The sequence below is a fragment of the Aphelocoma coerulescens genome, chromosome 27 (assembly GCF_041296385.1).
Source record: "Aphelocoma coerulescens isolate FSJ_1873_10779 chromosome 27, UR_Acoe_1.0, whole genome shotgun sequence".
Lineage (NCBI taxonomy): Eukaryota > Metazoa > Chordata > Aves > Passeriformes > Corvidae > Aphelocoma > Aphelocoma coerulescens.
Genome location: NC_091040.1, coordinates 2039902 through 2065728, shown reverse-complemented (window position 1 = coordinate 2065728; position 25827 = coordinate 2039902). Strand labels below are relative to the sequence as shown.

Genomic DNA, 25827 nt, shown 5'->3' with positions numbered 1-25827 from the left:
GGCTCTACCCGCTCCTGCCGCAGGCCGAGCCGGAGCTCTCCCGCCGCCAGCGCCCGCGACTCCCCCCGCTCGGGCGGGACATGGCACCTCCCGCTCCCCACCCCCTCAGCCCGCCGCCATCTTGGCGCCTCCTCGGCGCGGGGCCGGAGCGGGCTCGGCCGGCCGCGGCGGAGCGAACCACCGCGGGGGCGGGCGGGGGGGGGGGGGCAGGGACCGAACCACCGCGGCGGCGGCGGCGGGGGGGGGGGGTGGGGGGGCAGGGACGGCGAGGGGGAAGCTTAACGGGCCGGGGCTGCCGGGGCCGGGCGGTACCACTGCGGGAGGGGGGGGAGGGGGGGGGGCGTGCCGGGCCGGGCGGAACCATGCGGAGGCGCTGGTAGGGGGGCGCGGGGAGGGGGTCGGTCGGGTTCGCCATGGCCGCGAACTGCGCGGGGGCCGCGGGGACGGCGGCGGGCGCCGTGGCCGCGGTGGGCTCGGCCCTGAGCGCCAGCAAGACCAAGACCAAGAAGAAACACTTCGTATGCCAGAAGGTGAAGCTGTTCCGGGCCTCGGAGCCGCTGCTCAGCGTCCTCATGTGGGGGGCGAACCACACGGTGAGAGCGGGCGGCGCGGGCCCCCACCCACCCCAAACCCCCGCCCCTCAGAGCCGGGAGTGGGCCCCTCACAGCAGCCGGCAGCGGGGCCTCGTCCCCCTCAGCCCCCTCGTCCCCCTCGTCCCCCTCAGCCCCCTCGTTCCCCTCGTCCCCCTCGTCCCCCTCAGCCCCCGCCCTGCCCCTCAGCGAGTGCCCGAGCCCCCCACCCCAGATCGGACCCTTCCCCGCTCCCTCTCAGGCTGGGCCGTTTCCCTCCCTTCCACCGCCGCTTTCTCCCCCCACACTCTGTTCCCCGCTGAATCCCAGCCTTCCCTGCCTCTCCATCCCCTCCCTGACCCAGCCCCTCCCTGGGCTCTGTGGTCCCTTTCTCCTGGGTATCCTTCCCCAGGCAGTTTGGGGATCCCCTAGGTTGGGGTGTCCCTCCCAGACACGTCCCTGTGCCCCCACACCCCCACCCCCGACGCCTTTTCCAGCGCCCTTTTTCCCGGGAATGGGCAAGGGGAGTGATGCTCTTTCGGGTGATGTTGCTGTGGCACAATCCCGCCTCTGGCAACTGGGGGGGCCCTGAGGACACGAATTTGGCACCCACAGCCCTGTCCCCTGTCCCAGCCCCTGGGTTTCCACCCAGTCGCTGTGGCTGTCCCAGTGAGGGATTTCCCTGTGTCACAGCCCTGAGGGGACAGTCCTGTGCCTCACTTGGACATTGATGTGTCCCCCATCTCCGTCCCCCAAAAATGAGGGGTTTGGCCCCAGGTTTGTCTCCTTTGATTCCAGGACTCAGGCCATGTGTGTCCTCTTGGCCTCAGTTCCTCTGGGAATAGGTTGTGAGAGGGTCCCTTGGGAATGTCAGTGGTGGCTCAGCTCTGATCCGCCTCCTTTGGTAATTCCTAAAACCCATCCCCGTGTTTTCTCTGGAAACTTCTCCCTGGTTTATGACGGCAGGCACAAGCATTGATTCTTGGATGTGGGTGCTGGGTGCTGTACTTGGTGGTCAAAGAACCCAGAAGCCTCATCCCTTCCTCAATTAATCCACTTTTAAGGCTCAGACACACCTATTTCTCCAGTGGATTAGTGGATGTTTCCTAGAGAGTGAAAGGGATTCAGGCTTTTTGTTTTTTTCCAAAACAAACAACAAGGGAAAAAAAAAAATCCGCCTTGCATTCCTGGCCTGCCTGGCTGGAGTGAAAGCGTCCAAATGTGGTTCAGCATCGTGCTGTCTTTGAGGCAAAGGATGTTCCAAGTGCTCCCAGCCTTGCCCAGGAAGCAGGATAATGAGTTTAATCAGCCTTTGATCAGTGGTGCCATTAGCAGCCCTGAAGAAATGGAAATCGTGGGATTTTTCCACGTTTCATTCGTGGCCTCACAGGGACGGTTGTTGCTTGCTGGAAATTGACCTTTTTTGGGTTGGATTTTTTTTTTTTTTCGGTGTGTTTTTCTTTGTTGTAGCTGTCTGGGCAGTAGGAGCCTGGCAGGGATTTGAGGCCCTGGATCAGGACAGTGTAACTTTGGGAGCACTTGGCTGTGAGATATTTGGGCAAAGGGAGGAAGGCAAGCTGACACTAAGCTGGTAATGAGATTATATCGGATGAGTATTAGGAAGAAATTGCTGCCAGGAAAGGAACGCCTGCATCCTGAGGGGCTGGGAAAGGGGGTGAGAAAAGTTCAGCTGTGACCTCCTGACCCTTGGGAAGGCGTTTAGGATTTCCCAATAAATCCCTCCGCCTCTCTGCGTTGGGGTGAGGGTTTGGTGGCCGCTGTGACAGGGCTGGGAGCCGAGGGGGCTCCCTTGACTCACCACGAGCAGCTGCTCCTCCTGGGCTGTGGCTGGGAGATGATCTCGGTGCCCTGCTTCGGTGGGAGTTGGAATTCACGTGCCTCCAGCTGATGGGTTTGGAAATAATTTCGGGAATACCTTTAAGCTTTGTTGGAAATGTTTTTGGGGGGGGCTGTTTAATATTTGGCGTGGGACAAGGAGGGGTGGGTGAGTGAGTGAGGAGGCTCTGGGCTGTGTCCGTGGAGTTCTGCCCTGGGATCCTTGCAGTGGGAGGAGGGGAAAGCAGCTCTCAGCACAAGCCCAGGGCTGTGCCAGGAAGATTCTATCAGAATGGCTCGGATCTGGGATGGACTTTTTCACAGACAAATCAAACAAACAACCATTTTATGCAACGTGCTGAAGAAATCCCCCTGGGTCCAGTCTCCCAGTCTGGCAAGAGCCTTAAACAGGCTGGTGAGCAGCTGGGGCAGGGCTGGCTCTGGAGAGCAGCAGGAGCAGCCCGAGAACAGGAGCTGCTTTTGGGAACACCACTTTGGGGTGTTTAAAGAACGGGTCCTGGTGGTCCCCAGCCAAGGTTGGGATTGGGATCAGGGTGGGGCCGCTGTGAGCGGGGCCAGATGTGGGTGGTATGAGTCAAACAACTGAATTTTGGACCAGAAAACCATGGAGGGGAGGGGAGAACTTGTGTGAGAGTGGAGCCACAGAGGCTCAGCCTCGATTTCCAAGTGTTCTGTCAGGCACTGAATCCAGCAGACGTGGAGATGGTTCCTGGGGAAGCTTCTCTCGCCGTTGTCATGGCACTGGGAGAGGAGCTGCAGCTCCTGGGGGTTGGGTACGTGTGTGGTGCTCCATGGCTGGTGCTCCAGGTGTGTTTTCCATGCCCTGGGTGGGATCCACGTGCACGGGATGGGGAAGTTGGGATGGTTCTGGAAGGGAGCAGCTATCTCCCAGCCAAAGAGATGAACACAGCGTTGTGTGATGCTCTGGGAACCATGGAAACGGTTGTAAGGTGCTGCTGATGGAAGGCACTGGGATCCCGGGGAGGTGACTGCGGATCTGTGTTTGTAGGGCTGGGATGCTGCTGCTCCTCCAGGTGCCAGTTCCTCAGCTGGAAAAGATTCCAGAGGCTCTGGCTGCCGACAGGGGCAAGGCACCAACACCCCATTTTTGTGGGAACGGTGAGATCTGTTGGCTGCGTGGATCCTGCCCGAGGCAGCTCCAGAGGCTCCAGCTCCTGGCTGGAGGAGCAGCAGCCATCTCCCAGGCCCTTTAGGAGCAGAGCCAGGCAGCACAGAGCCCAGCTCGTTAGTATTCCAGGGAAACAGCAACGTTGGGATTTGCAGCGCGCCGCTCCCCGCTCCGCAGCCTTGGGTTTGGTGTTGCCATGTTAATTGTAGCCAGAGCAGCATCTGCCACGTCTCAAACGCTCAAATCCCATCAATTGGTCCTGGCACAGTGGGAGCAGCCTGGATCTGTCCTTCCCAGCTCTTGGCTCTCTAATTGACCTCTGGAGAGAGCAGCATATGGCCACGGCCGTGCCAGCCCCTGCAATGACCGAGGCCCTGGCTCCCGACCTGCTCATCCAGGAGCTCTGTTCAAATCCACATTCCAGGAGCTCTTTGCCTTTCTGGGAGAGAAAAGAGGGTTTTCCTGGGTGGGTCAGCGAGGAGAATGAGGCTCATTTCCCTGCTCATTTCCATGCTCTGCCGCTGACTGGTGTGGCCATGGGTTGGTTGTTGAACATTCCCATTCCTCAGCTTTTTTTGGACCAAGGGAAGCATCGCCTCTGCCTACCTGTGGGAGGACTGGGAGGATGGATGCTTCCCAGTGACCCTGAGGCTGACAGGACTGGGGGCACTGCCTGATTCCTGGGACACAGCCAGGAGTCCTTTCCAAGTACTTTGTTCAGGAAGACGTGGGTTTGCTGTCACCAGGGGATGCTTTTTTCCCCCCTCTTAAAGCATCCTGGTGTGCCCAGAGGAATTCTTGACTACGAGACTCCCTCTTCCCTCGCCTTGCATGGGGGGTTGTTAGCATGGATACTGATTAATCATGCTCTAATTCATGGAAAACGGGGTTTTTTCCTCAAACCATCACCCAGTTGCTGTTGTGTGTTAAGCAGCAGCGAAGTTTTGCTGCAGCTGTGGGTTTGTCTCCACGCTGAAGTGATTTTCCCATGTGTCTTTTACCTCCTTCCCCGGAGCATAATGAAGTTTAACTAATGCTCACCAAGTGCTTGGAGATGCCTGATTGAAAGGCTTTGAGGGGAACAAAGTATCTTTATTTTCCTGAGCAAATTCCTGTCGCAAAGAATCCAGGAGAGTGGGGGCTCACACACTCCGTCAGCTGGATCTTGTTAGTAAACAAATCACATTTTCCCATCAATTTACTGATGCTAATTGCCACTTTGAGGCTACAGTCAGGTTTTGAAACAAAATTATGCCTGGCCCGTTCATCCCAACAGCTGTCCCTGAATGACACGGAATATTGATGTGGCTCTGATTGGAAAAGGAATTGGCTTTGGTGGCCAGGACAAGTCATCAACCCAGAGTCCTGAGTGGTGTTGCTGAAGAATTCCAGTGACCAGGAAGTAAAAGCTTGACAGAGAGAGAGAGGAAGGAGGTGTTTTTGCAGCCCTGGATTGTGCTGCCTGAGGATGAGGTTTTCCCTCCTCATCCAAGCCCTGATCCTTATTGACATCCACCTGCTTTTCCCTCTGCACCTCTGGGATTGGGGCTGCTTTGATCTGCTGCCTCCCCTCTGTCCTTGTGGAGTCACTTTGGACACCTGGGGCTGCCTGACCTGCTCGGGAATTGCTCCTTTGTTCCCAGGACGTGGCAAAACCAGCGGAGAAACGGGAAGCGCCTCCCTCTCAGCGCTCCTGCTGAAGGTGTCAGTGGGTTTGTCTGAAATGCGCCTCGGTTTTAAATGCGGAGAGCCCCCGGGGTGTGTCCGAGCCCTTCGGGAGGCTCTGGCAGTGCCACTCCCGCTGTGTCTGGCCTGGGAGGGGCAGGACTGGAGCCTTATCTCTGCAAAATGCAGATGGCAGAGACAAAAAGCACTTTTTGGTGGTGCTCTCAGCCTGGGCTGGTCCCTCTCAGGTGTCTGTGCTGGGGAAATGGGGAACTCTGGGCAGGAGAGGACTGGGCGGAAAAGGGCTGATTTTCCAGGGGATTCAAGGGCTGATCGGGGCTGAAAAGTGAAGTGGATTTGAGGGCAGATGAGGGCTGAAAAGTGACGTGGATTTGAGGGCAGATGAGGGCTGAAAAGTGAAGTGGATTTGAGGGCAGATGAGGGCTGAAAAGTGGATTTGAGGGCAGATGAGGGCTGAAAAGTGAAGTGGATTTGAGGGCAGATGAGGGCTGAAAAGTGAAGTGGATTTGAGGGCAGATGAGGGCTGAAAAGTGAAGTGGATTTGAGGGCAGATGAGGGCTGAAAAGTGAAGTGGATTTGAGGGCAGATCAGGGCTGAAAAGTGGATTTGAGGGCAGATCAGGGCTGAAAAGTGAAGTGGATTTGAGGGCAGATGAGGGCTGAAAAGTGAAGTGGATTTGAGGGCAGATGAGGGCTTAAAAGTGAAGTGGATTTGAGGGCAGATCGGGGCTGAAAAGTGGATTTGAGGGCAGATGAGGGCTGAAAAGTGAAGTGGATTTGAGGGCAGATCAGGGCTGAAAAGTGGATTTGAGGGCAGATGAGGGCTGAAAAATGAAGTGGATTTGAGGGCAGATCGGGGCTGAAAAGTTGAAGTGGATTTGAGGGCAGATGAGGGCTGAAAAGTGAAGTGGATTTGAGGGCAGATGAGGGCTGAAAAGTGAAGTGGATTTGAGGGCAGATGAGGGCTGAAAAGTGAAGTGGATTTGAGGGCAGATCGGGGCTGAAAAGTGAAGTGGATTTGAGGGCAGATGAGGGCTGAAAAGTGACGTGGATTTGAGGGCAGATGAGGGCTGAAAAATGAAGTGGATTTGAGGGCAGATCGGGGCTGAAAAGTTGAAGTGGATTTGAGGGCAGATCAGGGCTGAAAAGTGAAGTGGATTTGAGGGCAGATGAGGGCTGAAAAGTGAAGTGGATTTGAGGGCAGATCGGAGCTGAAAAGTGAAGTGGATTTGAGGGCAGATCAGGGCTGAAAAGTGGATTTGAGGGCACATCAGGGCTGAAAAGTGACGTGGATTTGAGGGCAGATGAGGGCTGAAAAGTGACGTGGATTTGAGGGCAGATGAGGGCTGAAAAGTGACGTGGATTTGAGGGCAGATGAGGGCTGAAAAGTGGATTTGAGGGCAGATGAGGGCTGAAAAGTGAAGTGGATTTGAGGGCAGATCAGGGCTGAAAAATGAAGTGGATTTGAGGGCAGATGAGGGCTGAAAAGTGAAGTGGATTTGAGGGCAGATGAGGGCTGAAAAGTGAAGTGGATTTGAGGGCAGATGAGGGCTGAAAAGTGGATTTGAGGGCAGATGAGGGCTGAAAAGTGAAGTGGATTTGAGGGCAGATGAGGGCTGAAAAGTGAAGTGGATTTGAGGGCAGATGAGGGCTGAAAAGTGAAGTGGATTTGAGGGCAGATCGGAGCTGAAAAGTGAAGTGGATTTGAGGGCAGATCGGAGCTGAAAAGTGAAGTGGATTTGAGGGCAGATCGGAGCTGAAAAGTGGATTTGAGGGCAGATGAGGGCTGAAAAGTGACGTGGATTTGAGGGCAGATCGGGGCTGAAAAGCTGGAAGCCTTACGGGAACCCAGCATCACTCTGGGTGTGGAGGCCAATCACTCCCTGGGCTCCAAATGGTTCTTTCCCCACTTCGGGGACCTCTGCAGCCTCAGTGGCAGAGCTGTGGCACTGCCCCGGGCACGGCCTGCTGGAGCTGTGCCCTGCAGTGCCTGGGATGCCCAAAACAGCCCGTGAGGGCCCAGGTGTGTGCTTGTGCTGCTGCTGCACCTCTGCCCCTCTGTCCCTGCCTCCTCCAGCACCACATCCAGCATCTCCCTGCTCCCACATCCCCAGGGATCCTGGTACTTCCTCCAGCTGGAAGAAGCCTCATTTTGGGAGACAGAGCCCTGGGAATGTGCTCCCTGGGAGGGAGGGGTTGCTGAGCACCTCCCTGCCGGGCACCTTGCTGTGACCTTGCCTCCTGGAGCATAAATACCCCGGGACACACACTGCTATATTTAATCTCCTACTGCACGCCTCTCCCCGGGGAGAAGGTGAGAGAGCAAACATGTGCCAGGCGTTAGTCACGTTGCTCCCTCGGGAGGCTGCTCAGATTCCCCCGGGATAAGCCTGAGGAGAGGATCCCTCTGGAGAGGTGATGGGTGCTGCTTTCCTTTGGAACTCCTCGTGTTCCGCTCGGCCGGATAATCCTGGGGAAGGGGGACTGGTTGCTGAGGGTTGTGCTGTGAGGAGGGAGGGGTTGGGATATCCCTTTCCCAAGTCGGTGTGGGGGCTTTTCATTCCTCTCTCCCTTGGGAAAGTGTCAGGCATGGGTGGTGCTGTGGGAGCACGCGGCGCTTAAACAACAAAAAAAATACAAAAATCCCAACACAGCAACTAAACTAAACAAATCCATGTTTTCTTCCACGCTGGTGTCAGCAGCAGAGGCCCAGCGCCTCGGGGGAGGGCAGGTGGGCAGTGCTGGCACTAGAAATGGCCAAATCCTGCCCTCATCCACATCTTGGTGCCCAGCACAACCCTCTCCCTTCTCCGTGTCTCCTCCAGAGCCGGAATCCCAAAGCATCCAGCTCTGCTGGAAGGGGGACAAAGGCTTCCACAGGAGGGGATTTTTTTTTTTTTTTTTTTTTTTTTTTGGGCTGTTTTATCTTGGGAGGAGTGGGGGCACCTCTGAAACGAGCCCGAGGTATCCTGGTGCACCATTTCTGCCACTCAGGAGCCTGGCAACAGGTGCCACGCTCGCTTTTGAGGTTCGTGGTGTGGCAGAAACCAGGGCACGCAGAGAACGCTTGTGTCTGAATTCCTGCCAGCGAGGAGGCAGCCTCCGAATCGCTGTTCCCTCTCAGCCGTCAGCACCCTTCCTCCGCTCGGCAAGGAGCTGATAATGGCTTGTTTGTGCCTTCCCCACGCCGGGAAGAGGGCTGGGAGCAGGCTGGGATGGGAGCAGGCGTGTGGCAGGAGCTGTGCTGTCGGGCTTCCCCTCCTGGTAGACAGCAGCAATAATTAGTGGCTGGAGGCAGCGCCTCTGTCTCGGTACAGAATGAGTTGTTTTCTCCTCGCCCTGAGGGGAAATCTCTGCGTGGGACTCTGATGCAGCTCCCTGCAGTGGCTGCGAGCTGGGAGATCCCTTCCTCACCTGGAGTCCGCTCCCTTTTCCCTCCCCTGTGGCTCAGGGAGCTGCTCTGGGCAGGATTGAGCCGTCAGCTGAACGCGGGGAGCTTCGGCCTCTCCCCACGCTGGGATTGCTGCCGGTGGGGGATGTGTGCCATTATTTATTCATTCATCTGTGCAGTGTTTTCCATACATCCCAGAGGGTTTTGTGGCAGAGCTGGATGCTGCTGTGAGGGGAGTGCAGGGCAGGGCTTTGCAGAGCTCCATCTCCGCTCTCTCCAGGAGCCGTGGCCGCTTCGCTTCCCGCTTATCTGTTGTGTGGGATGGCTGTCTCTGAAAATAGCCATCTTCCCTCCTGGCACTGGGGATGTGTCTTTCTTCCCAGTCTGACGTGTGTTAAATCTGGTCTGGTTTTTCGTGGTAGCGAATGGAGAAAGGGTGGGATAAACACGGGCTTCATGGAATTAGCTCCCGGCACATCCCCAGGGCTGAACCCCCGTGGCCCCTGTGGAGCTGAGCAGGGATGTGGCAGCAGTTTGGGCGGTGTTTTGTGTCCTGCTGCATGCAGGGAGTGGGGAATCCCACAGCTGGATCCCTTTCCTCAGCCCAGCCCCTGCTCCCAGCCAGCAGGGAAGTTTTCCAGCAGCTTTCCAAGTGTGCTGGAAGTCACTTGACCTGCTGGAGGTTTTGGTGTTGGGGACAGCCCCCAGAGCTGACTTGCAGCCAAACCCTGCTGTTGCCAGCCTTGTCTGCCTCCCTCTCTGCATTACCTGCTTGGCACAGCAGTCATGGGAACAGAGCTGGAGTGAAATTGCTTCCTAAATCCAGGCTGTTACCACGAGTTCAGTGAGATGGGACTGCATGGAGTCCCTGGGAGGGAATGACACCGGGGCTGTCCTCAGAAAAGGCAGCTCAGAAACCTCTTGACCTGCTCTTGATTCTGGCACAGCCTTGTCAGTGACTCCAGTGACTGGAGCAGGATAGCCAGACACAGTCCAGAGGTGGATTTTTATTATTATTATTTTATTATTATTATTAACGCTGCCACTGCTGGGTGCTGCAGCACGAGCCCGCCTGTACAATAGTAGCTGAACATTCATTCTTCTGCTTCCCCGTGTTCCTGTGGCTGCCACACATGACTAAGGAGCAAAAACAATCTAGTGGAGTGACTCATCCCTCCAGAGAAGGTGGGATGGGAGCAACAGGAGACAGCGAGCATGGAAACAGCATCCGTGGGGAGCTGGGCTGGGCTGCACCGAAGGCTTTGGTCATCGTGGCTTGTAGCAGAAATAATTAAGAAATTGGAACATTTTCTCAACGAGGTGGTTTAGTTAGAACATCAAATCTGCTGGTTCTTGGCCTGTGGGTTTGTCTGGGCTCTCAGCTGTGTCTTGGGTGGTTGGTGGAAGGGGAAAGGAGGAAGGAGCAGAGGCTGGCTCGGGAGGATTCACCACCTCATGGAACGAGCTGCTGCTGTGGCCTGGCACCACAGTGTTCTGTCTGATGGGTCATGGTGCCCCAAAACCAGCCCCTGGCGTGTTTGGCATCCCTGCAAGTCCCCTGACAGTCACTGGAGGCCAGTGGGATGTGGGGTTTGAGTCTCCTTCTCCTTTCTCTTGCAGATCAATGAGCTCAGCAATGTTCCCGTCCCTGTCATGCTAATGCCCGATGACTTTAAAGCCTACAGTAAGATTAAGGTGGACAATCATCTATTCAACAAGTAAGTAGGTGCTTCCCTGCCTCTCTGTAGGCAGAGCTCTGTGTGCTGTGAGGCAGACTGGCCTGGGGGAAGCCTTCTGGATTGTTCCCAGCTGGAATGCCAGGAGGATGTGGTGTGGCTGGACACAAGCTCCACACCCCTGGACAAGATGTGGTGGGGTCAGTCTGTCACTGAGATGCTCTGTGGTGGCTTGGTTTCCATCCTTTGAGGGATGAAACTGTTCACAGCTGGCAGCTCTGCAGCTGTGCTGTTCCCCTGGCCCACGGGGTCTCTCTGGAGTTATCCCTGTCTCCTTTTCCCAAAAGATCCATTTTTGGAAGCCCTTTTGGAGTCGTGGTTGTGGCTGGTGCTCAGAGCTGCCTTCTCCACCCTGGCTCTGCGTGTGCAGGGCTGCAGCACTGCCTGATTAATCCTTTGTTTTCCCCAAGTTTCACAGGGATCAGCTTTGCAGAAGTGGGAGTGTGGTTGGAAAGTTTGGCTTCCCTGGCACGTACAGCCTGCGGGATCCGCTCTTCCCCTTCTCCTCCGGAGATCTGAGTTCCCCACGTGTTGCTGTGAACATTTCTCACTGAGGAGGAGCTGCCAAATTCTCCCACTGTGTCCAAGCAGGGCCAAACTCTGCTTCTCCCCCCTGGGCAAGCTCAGGGCTGTGGGAGGGAGCAGATGCAGCCTCCCTCAGTGACAGGGGTGCTGTCACTGTGTCCCCCTGTCCTGTGCCCGGGGGCAGCAGAGCCAGGCTGGAGCTGATCCCCCCCCTCTCCTGGGTGCTGTGGCTGGGATGGTTTGTGGTGTGGAGACCTTTCTTTTACTGATCTGTTGTGATCTGAGCCTGGAGCCCACCCTTGCAGCTTTTCCTGCTGCTTTTCCTGCAGCTTTTCCTGCAGCGTGGTGACAGCGTGTGCAGGGCCAGCTGCACGACTGCCGGAACAAAGCCACAGAGGAGGGGCACAGGCAGAAATGATTCCCTCAGATCTGGGCTTGTGACAGAGGGGATTGTTCTGGCAGACAGGCAATCTCCACACTAATCATCCAAGCAGCCTGGTAGTGTGCATCCTGCAGAATTTCTGTGGAGAGATGGATTTTGTGGGCATCCAAAGAAATGAGCTGCCCTAACGAGGGGAGAGCGAGGCCCTGGGATGTCCTGAGGGCCTGGCAGGGAAGTGGGAGTCAACGATTTCACAGGCTGATCACTGCACACAAATCTCTTCTCTGCCTTGCCCTAGGGAAAACCTGCCCAGTCGCTTTAAATTCAAGGAGTATTGTCCACTGGTGTTCCGGAACCTCCGGGAAAGATTTGGGATCGATGACCAAGATTACCAGGTATCCTCTCTTCTCTTCCTGCCCTCCTGACACCTTTCCTAGGACAGAACAAACCCTGATGCAAGCATTGCTACCAGCAGTTTTTCTGGGTTTATAATCGTGGTTTGAGTGCTTCCACTCCAGCAGTGGAGTGGATCTTGCTGTGCCAAGCACTGGGCAATAGGAGGAGAAAATGCTCCCTGTTCCCTGGGCATCAAACAGGGGGCACACATGGCTGTGGGCAGGCAGGAGCTGGAGGATATCAACGATCCAGTGTGGAATATCTACAAAGAAAACGGGTCTGTCACGTTTGTCCAGATTCAGATGAATTTCAGCTGCTTTCAACCAAGCCTGTGGTGTCGAATTGGGTGCATCAAGGTGGCTCCTGCTTTGGGATTCATCCCCTAATGCCAGAGGGTCTGATTTTCTTGGAGAGGAGAGCCATTGTGTGTTGTTAACCCTGCTGGGCTCAGCTCCAGGCACAGGGAGATGTCCCAGCTCTGGCTGCTGCAGCAGGACTGCCCTTCCTCACACAGCACGAGGAGATGAGGAGAGGCAGCAGCTGCTGGGAGATCACACAGAGCAGAGCCAGGGAGGCCGTGGTGGCTGGGCAGGCCGGGTGTCAGGGAGCTGAACCCGCTGGGCACGGTGCCAGGGGCATCCCCTGCAATCCTCTGGCTGCAGGGACACGTGGGGAAGTGCTGCAGGCTCCCTGCTCGCTCCACGTGCTCCCCGTGTGGTGGGGAGAGCTGCTGGGAGCAGGGCTGTTCCCGCTGATCCCAAATTCCTTCCCTTTGTGCCAGTGTCCCACCCCTTTGTGATCACGCCCTCCCCAGGCGTGACCCACGCTCTCAGTACCTGCTTTGTCATTTACCCTCCCCCTGTTGTTCTGAGGGATTGCTTCAGGCTGGTTTGGCTTTAAAAGTGTCCAGCTGGAAGAGAAAACATGAATTGAGCTCAATTCAGGTGGGTAAAATGCGATGGCTGGAGTGGGAATGGAGCCAGGCCGCTGAATTTAACAGCCCAACTGTGGGAGAGGTGGGAGTGCCAGGAAGGGAACGGAGGCAGCCGAAGGGCTGTGAGTTTGGTAATGCTCGGTGTGGTCACGATTTCTGCTTCCCAGCTCCAGAAGAAAAGCTCTGTGGTTTTGAGGTGAGGGCTGATTAAACTGCCTGGCACAGACCCCTTTGCAAATGTCAGCGAGAAGCAAAGGGGATTTTTCTGTTTGCCTTTATTTTCCTGACGCTTTCTAAAGCTGTTGGCAGCAGCAGAATTTTTCCCCTGCTTCATTAAAGTTTTAAAAGCTTTAAATGCTTCGTTCTGAAAGGAAACCTCTCGGCTCACTTGCAGCATGACGTGGTAAATCTCTCTCTCTCTCAGAGCAGGCTCTGCTGCAGGCTCCCTCTGCTGCCAGAGCTGAGGGAGGAGGACACAGCAGTGCCACTGTCACCTAAAAAAAACCCCAAATAATCCAGCCTGAAACACAAATGTCCAGCCCTGAGATGCTGGAAAACGCAGTGCTAGGAGATCCCTGTGCAGGTGTTGGTGCTGCTGTGTTTCAGAGCCCTCCCCATCTGTGATAAGGAGCAGCTGGTGAGAGGTTGTTGGTTGATAAGGTGACTTCTGGGCAGGAGGTGGAGGGGACAGACAGGTGACAGCTCAGCCTGAGGTGTGAGGAGCAGTGGCTGTGACTGAGGGAGGAGCTCACAGCAAGCCCAGCTACCTGGGGAGAGGCAGCAGAACAAAGAGCTCGTGTCGTGGCTCAGGGAATTGATCCCTGCTCTGCAGTTTTCCTGGGATTTTCCAGCCCTGCTGCTCCGTCTGGTTGCTAAGGGTGGAGACAGGGATCTAAAGGCAGATGCTGCTGGTTGTCAGAAGAACAACCAAGCTATTTATACTCATCTTGGACGTCCAGGGGTAGGAGCAGCAGAGCCTGAGGGTGGCTTTTGGTGGAGGATGGCCTGTGAAGAATTCCCAAACACTCAGACTTTGGCCAGACCAAGCTGCTCTTTGATGGAAGAGCCAACAGGCCATTCCAGTTGTTTTGTTCTGGTTTTCCTTAAACCTTAGAAATATCCTGGCTATTCTGAAATCCCTGGCAGGAAATGCTGAGACCTCTTGGCCTGTGTATCCCACATCCTTAAAAACCCTTTAGTTAAAAAATGCTTTCCAAAAGCACCCTCCAAGTGTTGGAGTAAAACCTGCCAGGGCCAGGTGGAAGCCCTAAAACCACGTCCAGATTTTTAAACAATTGAGTTTTACCCTCAGCAGCACCAAACTTGGTGTTCATGGGCAGAGTGGGTGCTCTGGGCTTGTCCTGAGGAGCTGGCCCTGCTTCCCAGGGCTGCTCAGGGATGGGCAGAGTGGGTGCTCTGGGTGTCCTGAGGAGCTGGTCCTGCTTCCCAGGGCTGCTCAGGGAGCTCATGGGCAGAATGGGTGCTCTGGGTGTCCTGAGGAGCTGGTCCTGCTTCCCAGGGCTGCTCAGGGATGGGCAGAGTGGGTGCTCTGGGTGTCCTGAGGAGCTGGTCCTGCTTCCCAGGGCTGCTGAGGGGTGTTCACGGGCAGAGTGGGTGCTCTGAGGGTGTCCTGAGGAGCTGGTCCTGCTTCCCAGGGCTGCTCAGGGAGCTCATGGGCAGAGTGGGTGCTCTGAGGGTATCCTGAGGAGCTGGCCCTGCTTCCCAGGGCTGCTCAGGGAGCTCATGGGCACAGTGGGTGCTCTGGGTGTCCTGAGGAGCTGGCCCTGCTTCCCAGGGCTGCTCAGGGATGGGCAGAGTGGGTGCTCTGGGTGTCCTGAGGAGAGCTGGTCCTGCTTCCCAGGGCTGCTCAGGGTGTTCACGGGCAGAGTGGGTGCTCTGGGTGTCCTGAGGAGCTGGTCCTGCTTCCCAGGGCTGCTCAGGGAGCTCATGGGCACAGTGGGTGCTCTGAGGGTGTCCTGAGGAGCTGGCCTTGCTTCCCAGGGCTGGTCAGGGATGGGCAGAATGGGTGCTCTGAGGGTGTCCTGAGGAGCTGGTCCTGCTTCCCAGGGCTGCTCAGGGAGCTCATGGGCAGAGTGGGTGCTCTGAGGGTGTCCTGAGGAGCTGGCCTTGCTTCCCAGGGGTGCTCAGGGAGCTCATGGGCACAGTGGGTGCTCTGGGTGTCCTGAGGAGCTGGTCCTGCTTCCCAGGGCTGCTCAGGGATGGGCAGAGTGGGTGCTCTGGGTGTCCTGAGGAGCTGGTCCTGCTTCCCAGGGCTGCTCAGGGAGCTCATGGGCAGAGTGGGTGCTCTGGGTGTCCTGAGGAGCTGGCCCTGCTTCCCAGGGCTGCTCAGGGATGGGCAGAGTGGGTGCTCTGGGTGTTCTGAGGAGCTGGCCCTGCTTCCTAGGGCTGCTCAGGGATGGGCAGAGTGGGTGCTCTGGGCTTGTCCTGAGGAGCTGGCCCTGGGCTACTCAGGGAGCTCATGGGCAGAGTGGGTGCTCTGAGGGTGTCCTGAGGAGCTGGTCCTGCTTCCCAGGGCTGCTCAGGGTGTTCACGGGCAGAGTGGGTGCTCTGAGGGTGTCCTGAGGAGCTGGTCCTGCTTCCCAGGGGTGCTCAGGGAGCTCATGGGCAGAGTGGGTGCTCTGAGGGTGTCCTGAGGAGCTGGTCCTGCTTCCCAGGGCTGCTCAGGGAGCTCATGGGCACAGTGGGTGCTCTGAGGGTGTCCTGGGGAGCTGGCCTTGCTTCCCAGGGCTACTCAGGGAGGTGGCAGCTCCTGCCAGCCCCTGCCCACGCTGTGTCTGTCCCCCAGAACTCGGTGACACGCAGTGCCCCAGTGAACAGCGACAGCCAGGGCCGCTGTGGTGCCCGCTTCCTCACCACCTACGACAGGAGGTTCGTCATCAAGGCCGTGTCCAGCGAGGACGTGGCAGAGATGCACAACATCCTCAAGAAGTACCACCAGGTACGGTGAGTCTGGAGCCCCCCCCGTGCACACCTTGGGATTTGCTGGGGGTCTGGAGCTTGGATTTGCAGCTGGCAGAGCTTGCACAGAGGTTTTGAGGGGAAAAAGCAGTTCCTTAGGGTCTGAGGGACAAATGTAACCCAGCAGCTGCGTGTTTGTGGTGCTGAGCCCCTTCCCAGCTCGCCGTGGCCCTTGCATGGATCAGTTTGGGATGCCTGGTACCTGAGAGCTGCCAACAGGCTCCTAATTCATTGCATCAGACATTCCAGAGGGGCTGGGGAGGAGCAGGGAAGGGAGGGGCCAAATGGAACAGCTGGAAATGTTCTGGTCCAGGTTTTCTGCCAGCCCATCTGCTCTGCAGGGGTATCGAGCAGGGGGTGTTTAACAGGCCCCGAGTTCCAGGCACACTGAGGTCACCACGAGAAGTGAAGTTGGGCAGTGCCAGTGCACAGCTGGCCTGTCACAGCTGGCTGGGCACACACAGAGAGTGACAGAATGCCAGGATTGGGCAGTGCCAGTGCACAGCAGGCTGGGCACACACACAGTGACAGAATGCCAGGATTGGGCAGTGCCAGTGCACAGCTGGCTGGGCACACCCACAGAGAGTGACAGAATGCCAGGATTGGGCAGTGCCAGTGCACAGCTGGCTGGGCACACCCACAGAGAGTGACAGAATGCCAGGATTGGGCAGTGCCAGTGCACAGCTGGCTGGGCACACCCACAGAGAGTGACAGAATGCCAGGATTGGGCTGGTAGGAACCTTGCAGATGACCCAGCTCCACCCCCTGCCAGGGGCAGGGTGGCACTCCCTGGATCAGGGAATGGGGTGCTGTGTCCCAGCTCAGGGCTGGCAGATTCCCACCATTCTCACTCCTTTCCTGAGACCCCAGAGCTGTTGCAATCCTGCTTCCCTTTCCCACTGGTGTCAGGTGGCTTTGCTGCAGTGTCTTGTGGCCTGTCAGAGATGGGGTTTGTGTGACAGAGCTCTTTCCCTGCCCTCCCTTCCCTGCTCCCTGCAGTTCATCGTGGAGTGCCACGGGAACACCCTCCTGCCCCAGTTCCTGGGCATGTACCGGCTCACCGTGGACGGTGTGGAGACCTACATGGTGGTCACCAGGAACGTGTTCAGCCACAGGCTGACCGTGCACAGGAAGTATGACCTGAAGGTGAGGCCCTGGGGGGAGGCTGGGAGCTCCTCCAGAATGCTGGGAGTCATTTCTGGGAACCCCTCCTTGGTGGCCTTTGGGTTTTGCTCAGGGAATCAGCTTTTGGATGGAGCTTCAGTGTTGGTCCGTTCCTCCATCCCAGGAGATCACGAAAAGGGGGTTGAGCACTCGTTTTAAAAATGCTTTTTCACTGTTTTCCTGCATGGAGAAATTTAAGTGGTGCCAATGAATGCATTGGGAAAATGACCCCACAGTCAGTAATGAAATTTTCTCTTTTTTTTTCTTTCTTTATCAGGGCTCAACAGTATCCAGGGAAGCAAGTGATAAAGAGAAGGTATGGAGCCATCCCTGGCCAGCCTTTCCTTTCTCCTGGTGGTTGGAAGCAGATGGGATCCAGCTGACTCCCCTTATCCAAAGGGGTGTTTACCAGGCCCTGAGTTCACCCTGTTCCTGTCCCCCCTTTCAGGCTGTGCTCTGGAACAGGAGGAGCTGGTTCTGCCTGCCCTGCTCCGTTGTGGTGGCACTGCCAGGAGTGGGGGGCACTCCCTGGGGACAATCCCAGCGGTCCCAAACCCCACATTAGAGCAGGGCTGTCCCTATGGAAGGGTTTCCTCACAGCACCCCCTGAGTACCACCCTGAGGCAGGCCAGAGGGAGATTTGCCAACAGAAGCTTCTCTAAACCAGACCAGCTCCTCTCAGATCCTTGGCATGTTCCTAAACCTGGCTTCTGGTGCCAGTGGAGGGGATTTAGGACTCAGCCTCCTTCCCCTGCAGAACTTCTGTGATGCTGCCTTGAAACTCCCATGGAGATCACAGCAGTGGCTCGTGGTGTTGCCTGTTTTGCACGGAGGATTTTCAGGTTTGGAGTCTACTCCAGCCTGCCCTGAGAGGAGATCTCAGCCAGGAGCCAGGGAGCTCCCATCTGCCCCAAATCCTCTGGCATCACCAGCCCCAAGGTCCCACAGCTCCCCTGGCTTGTGCAGTTGGACTGTTCATGTGGGATCACAAAGCCACCACCCGCTCCTGTGTTGCTCTAAATAATTGAATTCCCAGAGGCACAACTGAGAATTCTTCCACATCCCCAGAAATCCTCAGGGCCTGCTGCAAGCAGATTCTTCAAAGATCAGATCAGTGGGGTTCATTTTTTCCTCAAATCTTTAGGGAGAGATTTTTATTTTTTTTTCACCCCTTTCCCCCTGCAATCACAAGCCAAGAAAATTCATTTCTTTTCAATTCTGGCAGCTGCTTGGAGCAGCTCTCAGCCTGGCACTTCTAAAACTCACTTGCTCCACGTCTCCCTCGAGCTTCCCTGTAGGTCCAGCTGAGCCCATGGATTCCCTGACACTTCTTGTGCTCTGCCTGATGCCATTTCCATCCTCAGTGGACTTTGGGCAGCCAAAAAGCCCAGAGTGACCAGAGGCTGTTCCATCCCCACCCAGCTGCTGCCGGCTCCGTGTGCCAGCCCTCCCCTGCGAGCAGGCTGGGAGATTTGACCTCAGGCTTTTTGTTGCAGGCCAAGGATCTCCCAACGTTCAAGGACAACGACTTCTTGAATGAGGGGCAGAAGCTGCACGTTGGAGAAGAGAGTAAAAAGAACTTCCTTGAAAAGCTGAAGCGGGACGTGGAGGTAGTTTCCTGGGGGACAGCTCTGCTCTGTCTCCCCGTCACCGCATCCTCACTGCTGGCTCTGGGGCTGCAGCAGTGACTGCAAAACCCACAAACCCACTCCTTCCTGGATCACTCAGGGTCGTGCTGAGGGCAGTGGGTCTGTGTCGATTCTCTGGAGCCTCACGAGGGTTTAGCTCTCACTCCAGCCCTTCTTAGGGAGGCAGGGTTAGGGCTTGAGCGCTGCCGAGCCCGCGTGGGCGCCGCTCTTCTCACTGCTGCCTTTCTCCCAGTTTTTAGCCCAGCTGAAGATCATGGATTACAGCCTGCTGGTGGGCATCCACGACGTGGACCGGGCAGAGCAGGAGGAGATGGAAGTGGAGGACCGGGCAGAGGATGAAGAGTGTGAGAACGACGGCCTGGGGGGGAACCCCATCTCCTCCTACGGGACCCCCCCCGACAGCCCCGGAAACCTCCTCAACTACCCCCGGTTCTTTGGGCCCGGGGAGTTCGACCCCTCCGTGGATGTGTACGCCATGAAAAGCCATGAAAGTGAGTGGGGGGCAACTGGGGGGAGGTGTGGAGGGTGTGGGGGAGCTGTGGAGGGCAGGGGAGGTGTAGGGGAGCTGTGGAGGAGCAGTGGAGGGCAGGGGAGCTCTGGGAGAGCTCTGGGGGGCAGAGGAGCTGAGGAAGAGCTGTGGAGGGCAGGGGAGGTGTAGGGGAGCTCTGAGAGAGCTGTGGAGGAAGGATGGAGGGCAGGGAAGGTGTGGGGAGATGTGGAGGGCAGGAGAGGTGTGGAGGAGCTGTGGAGGTCAGGGAAGGTGTGGGGAGCTCTGGGGAAGCTGTGGAGGGCAGGAAAGCTGTGGGGAGCTCTGGGGGGCAGGGGAGCTGAGGAAGAGCTGTGGAGGGCAGGGGAGGTGTGGGTGAGCTGTGGAGGAAGGATGGAAGGCAGGAGAGGTGTGGGGAGCTGTGGAGGGCAGGGGAGGTGTGGGGAAGCTCTGGAGGAGCTGTGGAGGGCAGGGGAGCTGTGGAGGGCAGGAGAGGTGTGGGGAAGCTCTGGAGGAGCTGTGGAGGGCAGGGGAACTGTGGGGAGCTCTGGAGGAAGGATGGAGGGCAGGAGAGGTGTGGGGAAACTCTTGGAGGAGCTGTGGAGGGCAGGGGAGCTGTGGGGGGCAGAGGAGCTGAGGAAGAGCTGTGGAGGGCAGGGGAGGTGTAGGGGAGCTCTGAAGGAAGGATGGAGGGTAGGGAAGGTGTGGGGAGCTCTGGGGGAAGGATGGAGGGCAGGGAAGGTGTGGGGAGCTGTGGAGGAAGGATGGAGGGCAGGGAAGGTGTGGGGAGCTGTGGAGGAAGGATGGAGGGCAGGGAAGGTGTGGGGGAGCTGTGGAGGAAGGATGGAGGGCAGGGAAGGTGTCCCAGGCTCAGCAGAGCGTGAGGGCTGTCCCTGCCCAGCGCCTCTGCTCTGCTGGGCACTCCCTGGTGGTGGCTGGAGCAGGGCAAGTGATGCTTGGACAGGGGTGGCACGTTCAGAGAGCCTCTGGTGTGCTGGTCCAGTCATCTTCGCCCTTCTGCAGCCTCCAGCTGCCTTTGCTTCCTCTCTGAGTTACCCCAAACCAGCCCTGCCTGGTGTTTCTGGGGCAGGGGGTGCAGCTGGGGACGCCCAGGGGTGTTTCTGGGGGTGCCCAGGGGGTCTGAGCCCCTCTCTTGCCTCGCAGGTGCCCCCAGGAAGGAAGTTTATTTCATGGCCATCATAGACATCCTCACGCCCTACGACACCAAGAAGAAAGCTGCACACGCTGCCAAAACAGTGAAACACGGGGTGAGCCTGGCCTGGGGGGGGTTGGGTTCTGGGCCTTCTGCTCTGCAGCATCTCAGGAGGACCTTGTGATGTCTCCTGGCACTGATTTCCCTGCCAGGGTGGGAATTCTCCAGTGCCCGTGCTCAGCACTTGGCTCAGTGTCTCCTCAGGCTGTCCCAGAAAGGTTTTCCCTCTGGTTGCTTGGGATAATTTGTGTTTCCATCCCCATTTGGGAGGTGCTGGAGGCACCTGACAGAGCAGGAACGGACTGGGTGGCACACAGCCCTTCCCTGGGGGGTCACTCCTGTGCCCTGGCAGCCACCCTGAGCTTCCCAGCAGGGCTTGGCAAAAGCCCAGCTTAGCAGGACGTGGAATCAGGGAATTGCTGCGGTTGGAAAGGAACCTCTGAGGTTCCTCTGAGTGCAGCCATCCCCCCAGCACAGCACAGGGGGGTTCATGTGGAATCCCAGGATATGCTGAGGTGGAAGGGACCCATCAGGGTCATGGGGTGCAACTCCTGGCCCTGCACAGATCCCAACAACCCCACCCTGTGCATCCCTGGGAGTGTTGTCCACACATTCCTTGAACTGTGGCAGCCTTGGGGCTGGGACCATTCCCTGGGGAGCTGTTCCAGTGCTCAGACACCCTCTGGGTGGAAAACCTTTTCCTGATACCCAGCCTAACCCTCCCTGACTCATCTCCAGGAGTTCCTGATGCTCCTAAATCTGTAAACCACAAAGGAACAAACCCAATGCCTTGACTCTGGACATGCAGCCGGCACTAAAATCATTTTCCTTGGGGATCTCTGCAGACCTGCTGGATTTCCCCTCACCCACAGATCCTCCCCAGCAGAGAGAGGCTGTGCTACCCTGACCCTTCCCTCCCCACCCTGACTCTTCCCTCCCCCCCCGACCCCTGTGTCTCCCCTGCAGGCCGGGGCTGAGATCTCCACCGTGAACCCCGAGCAGTACTCGAAGCGCTTCAACGAATTCATCTCCAACATCCTGACATAGTCGTGCTCAGCCTGCAGCCAGGAACCACGAGCAGAGGGGCTCCTGCAGCCTGTGACACTGAACAGACACTGTAGCAGCATGTGGGGTGTGTGTGGGAGTGCGTGTGAGCGTGCCAGGGGAGCGTGTGGCACCGTGGGACTCCGGACTAAACTCATCCTTAGGTGCGCCCTCCCAACAGCCCCGCTTGACCCAGGTGGAAAAGTGGGGGTTTTATGTTACAGAAGTGCCCAGATCTAAAGATTTGAGGGCTTTTTCAAACGAGCCAAGTGCATTGTTTCAGCACTGCTCTTTGTTGTGACGTTTCCTCCTCTCTGGATGCAGAGGATCCCGGAGGGATTGCGACGCTGGCACCGCATCCGAGGGGTGGCTCTAGGTCACGGTTGAAGCAGTGCCTGGTTCCACAAACCACTCCTTGTTTTTGTGTTTGGTGTTGTTGTTGTTTTATTGGACTGTTTAAGCAGCCATACAACCCCCTTTTGTTTCCCTCTCGGTAGGAATTGGAAGGAAAATAGCTCAGCATTTCAAGGATGGCAAATAGAACTCTGATAAAAGGAGGAGTCGCTGAACTTTAGGTAAATTCAAACTGGGACACTTTATATTTTTTGGTTAATTTAAGTAACAAAAAAAAAGGAAAAAAAAAAGAAAAAAAAATCGACAAAAACCTTTTTTTTTTTTTTTTTTGTAACTGCACTTGATTTACAAGAAAGACGAGGGGAAATGAACATCTACCAAAGATGATCTCGGAAAAAAAAAAAAGAGGTGTAACTCCTCAAACCTGAAAACAACCAGTGTGAGAAGTGAGAGAGGCATTGACCAACCTCAGCTAACGATGTGCTCGGACCTGGCCTTGCTTTTCAATTGGCCAACTCTGAAGATTTGCTAAAAAGAGGAAAAAAAAAAAAAAACCCCAACCATTAAAAAAAAAAAAAAAAGGCAATTTTGGTACCTGTAGATCCGGGATAAGATTTTCACCTCAGTCAGGAATGGCCGCATCTCTGAGGTCACCATCACAATCCTGCCAGTGTTAATTAGCTAATTAATTGTTCAGTCTTCCTTCCCCACCCCATCTGCAACAGGTACTTGAATCTGTGTCCTGACAGAGGTTCCTGGGTTGCTTGGGTTGCTTTTATTTTTGGAAAAAAACAAAATGTGACTTGCACACGAAGGAATTGGACTCGCTGCCAGTGGGGAGTGCTGGGAGCTGGGCCTGGGGCAGCCCCACTGCTCCAGAGGACTCAGGACTCGAGCTGGGGGTGCTGCCAACCCTCCTCTGCTCCAAACCCCTCTCTGGAGCGACGCTCAAGGAGTGGAAATGGTTGAACTCTTGCACCAGATTTTCTTTTGCAGCCCCCTGAAGGATTTGGGACTGATTGGAGTGACTGAAATGCTCCTGGTTTGTCTCCAGAACGCCTCGTAACCATTTCCCAAGCTTGGCAGACTCGCTTTGGGTTTTGTTAGCTCTGCTGCACAAAGTTACAGACCTTGCTGGTTCTTTGTTTTGGGGAGTTTCATTGGGTTTTTTTTGTTTTTTTGGGTTGTTTTGTTTTTTTTTTTAATTTCCTTTCTCTTTTTAAGCAGGATTTAGAGTTTTGAACAAACCTCTTGCAGTTGAAACATGTTGCTTATCTGCCTTGGAACTGTTTTTCACATATGCCTTTGTTTTGGGAATAAGCTGTTGGGAATGTCTGTCCTGTGCTGTAACAGTTTGCTGTGTGGAATTTTGGTCCTTTTTGACAGATAACTGGTGCTCATCACATCCTGGTAACTTCCCTAAACTTAACTCTGGCTCTGGGCTGGATTCTGAATGTGGGCTTGGGGTTTGGGTTTGGTTTTTTTTTTAATTTCCTCTCCCCCATTTCCCACTCGTGACGTGAATCCCCCCCAGGTCTCACCTTGGGAGGGGCTAAAATGGAAGCCCCTGAGAGTGCACTGTAAATAGAGTCTTGGAGAAATGAAAAATTAGGGCTCCTGATGGGATATGAGCAGTTTTGGTCATTGCCTTTGGCCTGGGACAAATTTCTGCTGCCCCTGTGGTGTGGGAAGGCTGGAGGCTCTCGTGTCTTAAAAGAGCTGCAAATGCCACAACCCAAAATGCAGCTAAAAAATCAACTTTAAAACAAAAATAAAACCAGGGAGGACTTGAGGACTTGGAGGGCATCATCACCTTCGTTTTGTGGGCATTCCATTGGTTGCTTTGCTCTTCATAAGCACTTAAGTTTACTGCCAATTAGGAATTAAACACCAATCCCTTTGTATTCCTTAAATAATCATCTGCATTGAATCTGCAACTTTGGCCTGGTAAGTTTGCCCTTCTCCTTTTGGGGAAAGTAGCTTGGAAGTTGTTTTATCTTGAAATCATCAGTTTAAAAAATAAATAAATAAATAAATAAATAAATAAATAAATAAATAAAGAGGAGGAAAAGCAGGGGGGGGAGGAAGAGAGGAGGAGGTGTGGGTGAAGTGCAGACACCACACAGCAAAGGCAGAGAAAGGGGAATGAAGCTTAAAAAAAAAAAATCTCCTTTGCTGAATTCTGTAATAACGAACGAGGAATCGGCTCAAAATCCAGGGAATTCCTGCAGAAATCCTTCCAGAAGTTGTGACAAAAAGGGCTTGAGGAGAGCAGTGAATATTTTTCTTAACTCCAGCCCCAAAATTGGCTCTTTCTGGCTCAGCTGATCAGGGGAGCCCCACAAAGATTCTTCACTTGAGCACTTCCCCAGTTGTGCCCCTTCTGTCGGGGGCCACATTTCGTGTCCTGAAGGATCACTCTCAGTTTCATGATGCATTTCCCAGCTGCAGAACTTGGTTGAACAGAAGCATTTTTTTTGGTGTATTGTTTACATTTGGAGGAGTAGCATTACGTTCAAAATGCTAATTTTTCTTTCCAGACAGTATTTTTTTCTTACCAGAATAAGAAGTGAAGCTGCAAATATTTGATTTTTTTTTTTAAAGGGACTTTTTCTTTCTGTTTGTTTTCTTTTTCGTTTCGTTGGTTTGTTGGTTTTGGGTTTGGTTTTTTTTTTTATAATCTTGTTTTAGGTCACTTTTTTAACTCGAGTATTTAAAAAAAAAAAAAACATAAAAAGGAAAACCCAGCCCTTTCAATTCTGGTTTTACAACTGCTCGTGCTAGTTTGTTGTCTGTTTCTGGTGTGGATTTAGTTCTAGTTTTGCTGAGTGTAGATAATTCCTGTCCTTAGCATGAACACTTCCCACTGAAGTGCATTTGACTGACCCCCCTGGGCTGACAGCATTTGCAGCAGAATGCAGGATTTTTTTTTGTTGTTTTCTGTTTTTTTGGCCACAAAAAGCAAGAATTTGGTCCACTGGAGTTCCAAACAATCAGTGTGCAGCACCTTCCCCCTCAGCAGTGCCTGAGGGCAGGAAGGAGCTGCGGGATCCACATTCCTGAGGGGCTCTCTCTTTCTGATCTGTCAGGATTTGAACTCCAAATCTGCTTTGAACTCGACATTTCCACCTTCCCTGTGGAGACAGCTCCGAAACGGGAGCGGGAGAGGGAAGGGCAGGGCCCCAGCTGTGCTCCAGCTGTGCAACACAACCACTCCAGAGCCCGCTGAGTCTCCCTGCCACGGGGAACTGGGTGTTCCAGGGAATCCCAGGAGATTCCCAGAGCTGAGCTGAGGCCTTGGGATTTGGGGGAATATCCCCAGGAGTTCCCTGCTGGCAGCAGGGGGACCCTTCCCTCTGGCCTGGCTTTCACCCTGAAAGCCACAATCACGGAGTCCATCCGTGCCCTGGGGTGGCCACACTCCCAACAATCCCACCTTGGAAGCTGGATTAGCACAATCACAAGGAAAACTGAACCACTCGAGTCTTCTTTCTTTCTTTTGGTTGGTTGGTTTTGGTTTTTTGGGAGGAAATTCCTGCTTTCCCGAGCTGCCCCCCACGGGGACGTCACCCAGCACGGGCAGGCTCAGGGTGCTGAGGAGGTTGGTGGTGGTGGATGCTCCCAATCCATGACTACTATGCAGTCCTTTTCCATGCCTCCCTTCCAGCTGCACCTGGAATTTCACCCCCAGGTGAAGGATTTTCCCCCAAAATCAAGGGCAGGGGGGGTGTCCCCACCACGGACACGGCCTGGCCACAGCCCCAAACCCAACCCCGAGAGCCTTCCCCGCTCCTGCAGAGCCACTCTCAGTGTCCCCCTCAGCTCCTGCCCCTTGTCCTGGCTCTTTGGGATGAATCCCGTGGATAACAGGGATGGCAGAGCCTGCTGGACATCGTTTTTAGTGGAAACCACTCAAAATTGTGCTGCTCTGGGGCTGCCGAAGCAGCTGGGTGGGAGTCGAGCGAGCAGATTCCACACGCACAGGTCACAAGGGTGGGCAGGGCTAATCAGTGCAACTGAATTTAAAAAAAAGAAAAAAAAGTGAATAAATTTAATCTAAAACTTAAAAAAAAAAAAAACCTAAAAAATAAAAAATAATAAAAAAAAAAAAAAGGACATTCTAGGTTTTTTTCACTGCTGTTTTTTAAATAGGAATTTGAAGTCTTCTGTGCTTGTCTGTTTGCTAGGAGCAGTTTGAGACACTGTTACTGTTTTGAAATGCATGCATGTTACAAGATGAGTCTCCAACCAGAGAAACAAAAATAAAATTAAAACTTTGTGTACATTTGTCTGCTCTTTGAAGAGGGGAGGGGGTCACCTCCAGCTGCTGCTC

The 25827-nt window shown here is 55.1% G+C and overlaps 1 protein-coding gene across 3 annotated transcripts; it reads left to right on the top strand.

The window, feature by feature from the left end:
• Window positions 1-403: 403 nt before the first annotated feature.
• On the top strand, window positions 404-25777 carry PIP4K2B (phosphatidylinositol-5-phosphate 4-kinase type 2 beta). 3 transcript variants are annotated; one of them, XR_011146720.1, is made up of 11 exons: window positions 404-593; window positions 10252-10349; window positions 11573-11669; window positions 15411-15563; window positions 16583-16729; window positions 17025-17063; window positions 18244-18357; window positions 18629-18887; window positions 20048-20151; window positions 21063-21304; window positions 21638-25777. XR_011146720.1 is itself a non-coding variant. In XM_068996683.1 (10 exons), exons 1-10 carry the CDS (start codon window positions 414-416, stop codon window positions 21141-21143), a joined length of 1272 nt encoding a protein of 423 aa, XP_068852784.1. In that variant the 5' UTR covers window positions 404-413; the 3' UTR covers window positions 21144-25777. The 3 variants fall into 3 exon arrangements, 1 of the variants encoding a protein (XP_068852784.1); XR_011146719.1 differs by having other exon boundaries at window positions 21063-21715; window positions 21847-25777; XM_068996683.1 differs by having other exon boundaries at window positions 21063-25777.
• The last annotated feature ends 50 nt before the right edge of the window (window positions 25778-25827 follow it).